Source organism: Aricia agestis, chromosome 7 (assembly GCF_905147365.1).
Source record: "Aricia agestis chromosome 7, ilAriAges1.1, whole genome shotgun sequence".
NCBI classification, from domain to species: domain Eukaryota; kingdom Metazoa; phylum Arthropoda; class Insecta; order Lepidoptera; family Lycaenidae; genus Aricia; species Aricia agestis.
The window spans coordinates 16,843,420-16,855,571 of NC_056412.1; the positions used below are offsets into that span (position 1 = coordinate 16,843,420).

The 12,152-nt window shown below is 37.6% G+C and overlaps 1 protein-coding gene across 2 annotated transcripts in view; it reads left to right on the forward strand.

Moving 5' to 3' along the window:
• LOC121728665 (proton-coupled amino acid transporter-like protein pathetic) overlaps positions 1–11,199 on the forward strand; it is a 59,703-nt gene extending 48,504 nt beyond the window's left edge. For both annotated transcript variants that reach the window (XM_042116891.1, XM_042116890.1), the window contains exons 9-10: positions 4,647–4,816; positions 10,897–11,199. In XM_042116891.1, coding sequence (XP_041972825.1) covers positions 4,647–4,816; positions 10,897–11,168 — 442 coding nt within the window. In that variant the 3' untranslated portion in view covers positions 11,169–11,199. The remainder of the gene's footprint in view (positions 1–4,646; positions 4,817–10,896) is intronic.
• Positions 11,200–12,152: the final 953 nt, after the last annotated feature.

The window sequence follows — 12,152 nt, forward strand, 5'->3', positions numbered from 1 at the left end:
TATACAAAATTTCATTGCAATCGGTTCAGTAGTTTTGGCGTGAAAGCAAGACAGACAGACAGACAGACAGACAGACAGAGATACTCTCGCATTTATAATATTAGTATGGATAAGCAAGAAGGAATATTTTGGTAGATTTTTCACACAATTATTAACACTTAATACGGTTCCCTTTTTTCTCCCATTAAATATAGCCTATATTCAGCAGAAATAGTGTGGATTAAAAAATATGCATTAATACTTCCATCGTGCATCGGCATCGTGGGTATCGCAGACACAATAGATCTTCAATTGTTATGCTGGCAGCCGGCTGCCGCTATTGGAGATTTATAGTTAAAGAAATTAATTAATTATAATAGCAATCAAAAATAATAGTCATTCAAAACTTATTTTAAAAAGTTCTAAAAATATTACTTTCGTAGTCATAACTTTTAAAGCTTTTTTGAAATTAGGATTATAATAATGAAGCACGATAGTCTATATCAAATCAATAAAGCAGCACCCGGCTGTCGCATAACTATTGAAAATCTATTGTGTCTGCGATTCCCACGATCGAGGTAATATTTACGTGGACTCTCCGGGCGAGTCTGTGGCACTGATAATTAATTCTCTCCCCTCCCGCACGCACACCCGCGCATCGCGCCTTGACGCCCAATTCGCAACGTGCAGCAGAAATCGTAATATTTTAATTTCGCCATAACATTAAAACCAAACGTCCAATTTTAATCATTCAAAGACCGAATATTATCTACATTAACTGTACTTAGTGATGAAATAATTTATTTTGATAAGGGTCAATAGCATGATTTAAATAAACGCATTTAAATATAGTCCAAAAAAAATTCTAGATTTTTTAATAAAAAAATGGTTATTGTGCCTCACTAACATAGATAGGTATAGTGTGTCGCGGACTTTTTTGTAGATATTTAAAAGATCTATAATTACTTAGAACATTTTATGCCTCTATCTTTTATAGTTTAGGCAGCGTACGCAAAATAAGTAACTTTTCTGGTTGATTTTTTAAACCTTGCGTCCGAAAATCCCAAATATCTTACGGAACCTTATATTTTTCCAAAATAAAAATTAGCCTATGTTCAGCAGAAATAATGCAGGATTCCAATGGTAAAAGAATTTTTCAAATCGGTCCAGTAGTTTCGGAGCCTATTCGACTCAAACAAACAAACAAACAAACAAACAAACAAACAAACAAAAAATCAAATCTTTCCTCTTTATAATAGTAGTGTAGATATATATAATTGAAATATATATATATATATATATATATATATATATATTTATATATTCCAATTATATATATTTATATATAATTGGAATCTCGGAATCGGCTACAACGATTTTCATGAAATGTAGTATATAGGGGGTTTCGGGGGCGACAAATCGATCTAGCTAGGAATCATTTTCCGAAAATGTCATTTTATTATTTATATATATATATATATATATATATATATATATATATATATATATATATATATATATATATATATATATATACAAGAATTGCTCGTTTAAAGATATAAGATATGCGTGACACATTATAATTGACAATAGTAGGGAAGTTACCTAACAAAAATTAATCGATAGTTTAAAAATATCGAATCACATCGTAAAGAAATTGCAATCGAAATTATCGATTTCGTATTGACATTTCAGTGGTGCCGGCGATTTAAGATGGTCGCCCTTTTTTATCGATTTGATTTCGATTCAACAGAGTCAATCTCTATTAACATAAGTTCCGTTTCATGCATATGACATTTTTCAAATGTTTTCGTAACAATAATTTTATACTCCTATTTCACAGTTAATATTTATAATTTTTATTAATAAGTTAGAATTTAGCATCTTTTCATTTTTATTCATTTACAATTATAGGAAACATTTGTTTTTGTAGATGGAATATAATTTATTACATTTTGATTTTCTTGTAAAAAAACCCGTAGCAAGGAACATGAAAACTGTCACCCATATCATCTTAGAACGCACAAACTATAGTACATATACGATATAGTCCAGTGTTTTCCAACCTGAGCGACCCACTGCAGTGTTGCAACTCGCAAAGCTTCTACTTATAAGAACGTCGCGTCGCGTCGCCAAGGGTTGAAAGAAATATCACATAGAAAACAATAAATATTTTAAAAATATACTAGCTGTCTACGTTGTTTTGCCATAAAAAGTATTTCACCCATATTATTATTTTATTGAAGTGACTTAATAAGTAATGCACCATGGCAACGTCCATCGCTGTCCCGTCGCACAAACAATGGTCGCCGTCAGTCTCGAGTTGCAATAATTTACTATTATTTATTCAACAAATGCACTCATCAATATAAAAATTACCTACCCAGTAGCCCAGACCTTTTTTTTTTTGTGGAGGGGAAATGCATTACGCATCCCCCGCCCCCTCGGGGGAAGAGGCAGGGGTATGTCGTACTCCCTCTGCAGAGGTTTACCGACTAATACCCCCCCATGCCCTCGTCAACGCTACAAGTGGAGGAGCGGGATCGAAATTGCACCGCGTCCTTCGCAGCGCTTGCCGCTTCCGGCACCACATCACTGCAGCAGCCTATGCCGCTGCCTGCCTTCACCTGAGAGGCTCCCCGGGCATCAAGGGAGCCTTACTCCTCGAGGCCTTTATTGTGGACGGTGATCCCCCGATCAACCGCCCACAGGCCTAGGCTTCCACCGACATGGCGGGGGCGTTTTGACTCGCCCCTGCCTCATCGGCTCCTGGCCGTTTACGCGGCCGAGCCTTGAAGGGAACCTTACGCTTCTGCCTCGTGCTGGGAGGCTTGCCGACTGTGACATAGCCGCTAGTCTCCAGCACGTGGCCGCTCTCCTTGCCGAGCTCTGCGCAGAAGAAACAACTAGGTTCCTCTGCGCAGTCGGCGGCCTTGTGCCCCGGCTTCCCGCAACGGAAGCAATTCCTGCTACGGTCCACCGGGGACCGGCAGCTCGATGCCAGGTGGCCGATGTCTAGGCATTGGTAGCACCACATTGGCCTCGCGGCCAGCAGCACTACCTTCGCCATAGCCCAGCCTACCTGCAGCCGCCCAGAAGTTACTAACTTCTTGGCAGCCGCCGTGGGGACGTGGAGCCACACGCTACGCACGCCCCTGGGGCCCACCGTTATTCTACCCGACCGAATGTCGGTGGCCGGGCAGCCGCCTTCTTTTGCCGCCGCCTTGGTGACATCGGCGGCGGTCGCTACGTCGTCCACGCCGGAGACGAGCAGATCCACTCTCTGGACAGGGCAAGCAATCCTCACCTTGTCCTTGTCGAGGACCTCCCTCAGCCTGTTCGCGCGAGGGCGTCCGCCCTCTGCTGGGCGTCCCCCCGGACACTTCAAGTATCTGGGCGCCCGTCTTCGCTAGCCGGAATCGAACCTTGTTCCTTCGTTGGTAGATTCCTACCTCCTCAAGGTCGATCTGACTCGTCGCCTCCTTGAGTACGGAAGCGTACGTCACGCTCTGGTCCACCCGCTTCTCCAGCGTGAGAGTGATGGCGGCGGACTTGTGCGGACGCAGCTTCCTCTTCTTATTTCTCTTGGGGGCTGCCTTTTTGGCATGTTTGTAGATGTTTGATTTCACATAATGTTATGTGAAATCAAACATCTACATTAGCGGTCCCCCGACACACCTTGACAACAATTATGGACTTAAATATCACTTTACACTTATGAATTATTTAAACTTAAAGTCAGTAAAATATATTACTTATTTCATTACTTTTTAAAAGTTGTTTGGCGGGGGTTTTTTTAAATTTCTTAATTTAATTTTTTCATTTAACCTATGCGTGTGGGGTATCTATGGATAGGTATTCAAAAATCATATTGAGGTTTCTAATATAATTTTTTTCTAACCTGAATAGTTTGCGAGAGAGACTCTTCTAAAGTGGTAAAATGTGCCCCCCCCCCCTCTAACTTCTAAAGTAGGGGCATGATAAGTCTAAAAAAATATAATATGATGTTCATTACCATAAAAACTACCAACGAAATTGGTTTGAAGGAGATCTAGCAAGTAGTTTTTTTATACGTCATAAAATATGGTAAGCCTTAAATTAACTTTCATTAAATCAATTATTGAAATATAAAAATAAATCAAAAACCTTTTAATTTCATAAAAATAAACCTTATTGCTGCTTCGGAACCCTTCATGGGCGAGTCCAACTCGCACTTGGCCGGTTTTTTATTTATTTTTAAAGATAGAAGAGGTTTTTATCTTAAATAAATTCCTTTAATCTTATGGTCTAAGTCAGATAGTTTAGAAGTTATAAACTATGAAGCTACAGATTTTTTTTTTTCAAAAGTTGGAGAAAAAAAATTTAAGAAACCCAATTTGTCACTAAAATATGCCATACACCATGACATCAAAGGATCGAATACCGATGTGTGTGTGTTCTTTATCGCTTCTTTATAGAATCGGCGATCAAAATTATTGGCATTAACATTAAACGAGTCGAACGTCAACTTCATAATATTATAGGAACGCTTTTTTTTATAGGCGATTTTGATAGGCGATTAAAGACGTGATAAAGAAAAAATATCCACAGCCGAACATAATATAACCTCCTCCTTTTTGGAAGTGGGTTAAAAACGTCCTAGCTAAAGAACCCGTTCTTTTTCTCAGCATTGGACAAGGAACAAAGCTTCTGATGGCTATCGTAATATACTTCTCCTACACTCTCCAATTCTACGTGCCAATGGAGGTCATACAAAGGTTCCTGTTGAAGAGGAAGTCGACCAACTACAAGAACGTCATCCAAGTCGGCATCAGAACGTTCATTGTCACTGGCACTGGTAAGTCTTACCTTGAGGGTTCCTACTCTTCACATTGGGGGAAGTGGATAAACATAATTGCTAAGCTGTCTACAGCTATATATCTGATACTGAGCTAGATGGTACATCATCGCGGAAAATTTGCAGCATTTTTTTAGTAGTAGACCTATAGCTACCAGAATCTGATGGCAAATTTTGACGACAGATTTTCTAAAAATATCCTTGATGATTGGATATTTTTTTATATATTTTGTACGTTTCACACACAGAATAAGACGCTATAAGGAAAAAAAATTTCAAAAATTCCAATTACCCCGGTATTGCTAGAGTCAATTTATTTTCTCACTTTTTGCGATCAGACTCTGGTAGACCTATACTATCGATTGGCATGTTTCATCTCCTGCCGCCAAAATGATTTTCTTTAATCGCGAATTTGTAGGTATACCAGCGTAGCTAGCACGGGGTTTCCCAGTCGATTCTTCGGAAGAAAGTAATGGCAGTTTCTTTCCCATGTCTACATATCTTATTCCCGAGCATGGCACCACCCATCGACTTGAGTTTCAGTGGACAAAGACAAGAAACTCTTTCCATAGCAACCAATAAAGCAACGGCAATAATTTTTTTTGACATTTAGTTTCTTGGTTCTTTTTTTTTAATTATGGCACCTCGGCTATAAAACCATGGCCAGTGTCGAGTAAATGGCGGCAAATTCAAAAAATCGACGTGTAGCAACCTTGTCTATAGCCAGAATTATAGTTTTGATCTACGAAATACGAATAATAAAAACTAAGGAACTTTATTATTCGTAGTTTGTAGATCAAAACTATAATTCCGGCTATAGACAGGGTTGCTATACATCGATTTTTTGAATTTGCCGCCATTTACTCGACACTGGCCATGGTTTTATAGCCAAGTGCCATAATAAAAATAAAAACAGAATCAAGAAACTAAATGTCAAAAGCGGATCGTCATGCTTGACTTATAGATTTTCAAAAGCGAAAGATATCGAGATAGGAAAGAAACTTTTACTCCAATGTTTTTCCGGTAAAACTGTCAAAATTTAGTTTCTTTCGTTTGTCTACGTGATTGTGCTAGCTATGCAGGCTTCATACTAAAATGTCACATGCTCTTTGTCCGATTAAATGACGTAGTCCGTCAACTGCCTATGAATAATAAATCGATTCATAGGCGGTCGACAGACCTACGTCATTTGATCGGCTAAAGTCAATTCCATGTTTTAGTGAATTGAGTTAGACGTGGCCAAGATACTCACGTACGCAATCTTATGAATCAAATTCTTTGTTATGAGTTATGACAATAAGACTAATGTCTACATTAGTCTTATGCGAATTATTCCTGTTACGATTTTTTCGCGTCTAATTTTTAGACCGGAACGTTTGTAATTTTGGTCGTTTGCCAATGTGACTTGTTTATTATATTGTACTTGAAAATTTACTCTCAATTTGGCGATCCTTCTTGTGCATTTACACCATTATAATATTATGGTGTATAATGTATTTAACGTCTCTACAAATTTTTAGCACTATGCGAATTATTTCTGGGCCGAAAGTTTAATTTTCTTCGGTTATCATGTAACTGAGATGATGTTGTTGGTAGTGTAAAACATGTTATAATTGTACATTCATCACGATACAAAACTTATCAAAAACTGGCGGTACTACGGAACCCTCTATTGTGCGTGGCCGATACGCACTTGGCCGGATTTTTCGCTCCCATTGGTCATTTGTAACGCGCAAACGGCACGCGCCATTCACAGACCTCGCCGCTTTTTATTTCTTGTCGCAACTCGTAAGACATTCGCATCTGCATAAAAATCCGCATTGATTTAATGCGGATGCGGATGCAGATGCGGATGTCCAAATATATGCGGATGCTCCGCATTTGCGGATGAATTTTTTTTGAGTTCCCAGCATTGTTTTCATAGAAAAAGTTGGTTCATTTTGACGGGCTCATTTGATGGTTTTAAGGACAACGGTGTTTATGTTACGCTCAAAGACCGAAATCGCTCAGTGAGCGAAAAAATAGCTCACAACGCGTTGTGGTCACAGTGAAACAGCCACGACGCGAAATTTGCGTCGTGGCTCTAATGAAAACGGCCACGACGCGGTCTGGCAATCACAAAAAGACCATAACGCGAAATTCGTGTTGTGGCTGATATGCTATTCGTTTTTCTTGATTTGTTCTTGATTGATTAATCGTCCATAGGTATGGAAGATTATAATTGAATTACCACGCGTACTACAAAATATTTTTTTCTTTTACTAAATCACTGCATAACGTGTTTTTCATTATTATTTGAAATAGTGGTTCAGCGGTTTGGGCGTGAAGAGTTAACAGACAGACAGACAGACAGACAGACACACTTTCGCATTTATAATATTAGTATGGATTGTTCCTGAACATTTCCCGCCGTAATTTTTCCCGCCATAATTGATTTTAATTTAAATAGTTTTTTATTCACCTTTAAAATAAAAAAAATATTTTACCTTCTTATTAATAAAGAAATACTGCGTACACAGAGGGTTTTATTTAAAAAATGCTTAATTTTTTATCAAAGCAAGAGCAACGTTTTAGACAACGACAAAACATTATTTAACTACTCGTATAACCTCTGTGTACATAGTGTTTATATATTAAACTAATGTTTATAAGTAAGTCTTCAGCTCCTGACACAGTTGCTGTATTTTTCACCTGATTATGTAACTCGAAGTACGACTTGTAATTGTAACGAAAGTTACTTAAAGTTACAAACAAACTGACTTATTCGTTGCAAATTTTATAGTTCAACTTTAACAAGATATTACTTACACTAGACATAAACTGTCTAGAAACACTTTTAGGACTACTTCGTGGTATTGTCCACCTTATCGAAAGTTTGTTCCTTAAAATAGATGTAATTCTATTCTTATTTGTATCTAAAATTGGCAATGTTAGGAAAGATTACACTTAAAACGCGACGAATCAAGTAATATCAATTATAAATTTATTGTGAACTTTTGGGTCGACCCATAATAGGCTACTTGACCTAATTTTTTTCTTCATGCTTATCGCTTCTTAATCATTCATTTTCACAAAAAAAAACTAATATTTTAATATTTTACACAGTAGAAACCCATAAAAATGTTGATTGAAAAATATGCCTTATAAATGACGCCGAAAACACTGTCCGCCAAAGTGTGACGTCATACGTTTTGGATTTTAAACTCTTTTTATTGAACATTTTTTTATGTGCTAAATGTACGAGTCTAAAAGTGCCCAAAAATTATAAAAGAATTAAATAAGAAATTAGAAATCATTTGTAATGTTGAAAACTTTTGGAGAAAAGTTTTGGCCATTTCGTTTCCCGTCTACAATAAATGGAGACAATATTATATGAAACTGATGTTTTATTTGAATTATTCAAGAAAATATATTTTACAAATCTTTCTAGGCTTATAATTATTATTTATGTACAAATATACTTACATTTAACAAGCGCGTATTACGAATTCGGCAGCCTGGGCTTCCAAAAAAAAAAACAAAAATTATTTAAGAAATTTATTAAACTAACTTATATTTAATTTACAATAATTGTTCCGCGATCGATCCTTTTTTTTTTTTTTTTTTTTTTTTTTCACGCAGTGAAATGCATTAACGCATTCGACGCAGGGGATGGGGACTCCCGCTGCGGATATGTGGGGCTCGTCGCGGCAAAGATGGTATGTGCCGCGACCCTACCCACTAAAACTCTGCGACGCTCCTCTCGCCACCCAAGACGAAGCCACGGGCACGACACACCCACCGCAACTCCATCAGTGGCCGTCCGACCTTTGTCCGCGATCGATCCTAGACCGAAATGGAATGACAATTTTTGATAGAATATGAATAATTACGAAAACGCGGTTTTGCTGAAACTACTGATGTGTTTCCTCGAAGACGATGGCGTTGACTGGGCACGTGTGGCTGCATCAGCATTCTCCTTTAGGTCCGTGCGTAATTCGCAATTAATAAAAGATATTAAATTACGAGTCTGATGACGTCACATCCAAATCGGAAGTAGGGTTGCTGAGGATTCCTCTTCCGCTTCATCATAATGAGGAAATTCCGCAATATTTTGGGTTCCTCAACCGTTACCGCATCCTCATAAATAAAAATAAAAAAAACCTCTTCCGCTATTGCTTCCTCAAAATTTAATAGGAATAATAATAATAATATCTATGGACGCTTCACACCACGTCAGTCTGGCCCCGTGCTAAGTACCCGAAGGACTTGTGTTACGGGTACCAGACAACGGAAATATATTTAATACTTTTATACTATGCATATATTTAAGATTTTTATTGTATAATGCACATATTTAATACACATCCATGACCCAGGAACTTTGAAAACTTTTTGTTCCGTCGGCGGGATTCGAACCCGCGAACTCCGGCTTGAGCTGCCAACAGCCCACCAACTGAGCCACAGAGGTCGTCAATCAAAAGGAATTTATGAGGAATTTCACTGCGCATGCGCGTCGCGTATCCAATCATAGCAACGCACACGCCAGAGCGCGAGAATTGTATCATTCACTCATCTTTTTAGGGTTCCGTACCCAAAGGGTAAAAACGGGACCCTATTACTGAGACTTCAATGTCTGTCCGTCTGTCTGTCTCCAGGCTGTATCTCAAGAATAGCTATAGCTAGCCTTCTGAAATTTTCACAGATTGTGTATTTTTGTTGCCGCTATAACAACAAATACTAAAAACAAAATAAATGAATATTTTAGGGGGGCTCCCATACAACAAACTTGATTTTTTTTGGCCTTTTTTGCTCGTAATCAATAATGGCAACAGGTACGCACTTAAAATTTTCACAAAGTCCTCCGTGCGCGAGTCCGACTCTCACTTGGCCGATTATTTTTGTGTGCGTGTGTTGTGTATATGTTACTGAGCTCCTCTTTAACTTCTGGACCGATTTTGATGATTCTTTATTGTGTGTGTTTTGAGAATGGTTTAGATTCATAGTTTGGTTCACTGGAAAATTCCCTTTTAATTATTTTTTTGTGTAATGTATGTACCTAGTTATGTACAGACTGGACAAAGGCTTTTGGTTTGGGTCCGCTAGTATTTATAATTTCCTATCATCCCATTCCTCATCCGCTTCCTCATCCGCATCCTCTTCCTCAAAAAATATCCTCTTCCTCATCCGCATCCTCTAAATTTGCGCGTGACAATTCCTCTTCCTCCTCCTCTTCCTCATAATCACTTCCTCAACAACCCTAATCGGAAGTACCGCAAAAGCGTTTTCGTCAGTACAAATCCTATTTTCATAAAATCATATTTTCAAAATCGATTTTATTTATCAATCATAAGCTTTTATTTGATGATAAGGGTGAAATACGGTTTCCTAGGCCAAGTTCTACTGGAAATATGCATTAATTGTTTAATGAAATTGAATATAGGTCAAGTAGCCTAATATCTGACCCTAAGCCGCTAACTATTGTATTAATATCACTTGCGACGCTTATTGCGTGAGTTCCGAAGTTTAACCTAGCATGTCGTTTTGCACTGGTAAGATAATGTAGTGTGTCACGTATCCATATCCATACTAATGTTATAAACGCGAAAGTGTGTCTGTCTGTCTGTTACCTCTTCACGCTCAAACCACTGAACCGATTTTGCTGAAATTTGGCGTGGAGATACTTTGAGTCTCGAGAAACGACATAGGATAGTTTTTATCCCGGAAAAATGTACGGTTCCCACTCGATAAACGAATTTTGGCGCAACGGAGTTGCGGGCGTCATCTAGTGGTATTATAACGTAATATTTACATGACATCTCAACAAAGTCATAAACGTTAGTGCACTAGCCAAATACATTCCAGAACGAATCAGCAGCACGGGCGGCGTAGCTTCATGACGTCATGAAAACTGCCCAGTATAGGTACTGGGTTATTTTTCGGAACACACAAATAACAATTTACGCAAATCCAATTTTAGATTTTTAAAATATCGAATGTTCAATAATTTCTAAATCAACAATTGAATTTGAAATAATAATAATAATATATGATTGGAATAATATTCAATACTCATATTAACAACATTTTCTCCTTTTCAGTGTGCATAGCGGCCGCTTTCCCAAATCTGGAGATGGTGATTAGTCTCGTGGGCGCCGTCTTTTTTTCCACACTTGGTCTTTTCACCCCCGCCGTCATCGAAATCGTCTACAGATGGGACAGGGGTCTCGGCAGATTCAACCACGTGCTCATCAAGAACATCATCATCATTATCGTGTCTATCATCGCTCTGTTCTCCGGTTCCTACGTTTCGATAATAGGCATGCTAGGGTCAAGAGAAACGGAAAGACATCTTAACAGTACTTTGACGTAGAAATTAAATTGTACAGTTAATTTCCCCTTTAGCATTTTTAATTATGTTTTTAAACAAATGTTTGTCAGTGTGCTGGATAAAAAAGAAACAATAATTTGAACACCAATAAATTATATTGGTGCAACTAGTATTTGTAGTAAAATTATCTCTTCTATATAGATCATTGTCAGGATACAAAATATTATTATATTTAACTGAACAGTTCTCATCCTAATATTATTATGTTCCGATCGCCATCTTGTAAAGTGTCATGTGATAATTAGGTAGCTTGTAACCCAGTGAATATCGTCCAAGTTTTTACATTAATTGGCCGAAATAGAAGCCATCGCAAGTGACATTTTGAGTCACTGTTACCTCGCTTCCCATGACAATGTCAATCGACTGCCACAATATCCTTGTAGGAGTGTTTTCAATCAAGTCATGTCAAAATACAATTCATCGTTAACTTTAAACTTGTTTGTTGTACTATAATAATAATTATTATAAGAACATTATTATATAATGTAAAATAAAAGACACGTAAAGATACAGGGTTTAACTAAAGTGTAAGTTTACATTCACGGTTCTACAATAATAATTACCAATAATGCAAACAACAACATCAGTGATGGCAATTATTACCATCACTGATGTTGTTGTCTTCATAGAGAACAATGTATGTTTTGCATTACAATGTACATTGTTTTGCGTGCAGCTGTAGCCGTTTTAAATAAGTTATGGTGTATGTTTTAAATAGTGCCTTACCTAATCATGTAGTAGTTTTTGTTCGTTTTCCTGTACCGCCTCCTCTTGCAGCCATAAATCCTAAGATTCCACCAAAGTTTTTATCACACCTAAGTTTAGGTTTTTAAAAATGAGATGATACACAGGCATTAGTGAAAATTACCAGCGTTCTGAGAAATAATTAATATCCCTAAAAGACCGATAGCATGAGGGGCGGTTGGTGAAAATATTTTTACACAAACTCCGTATTGTATATTTTGT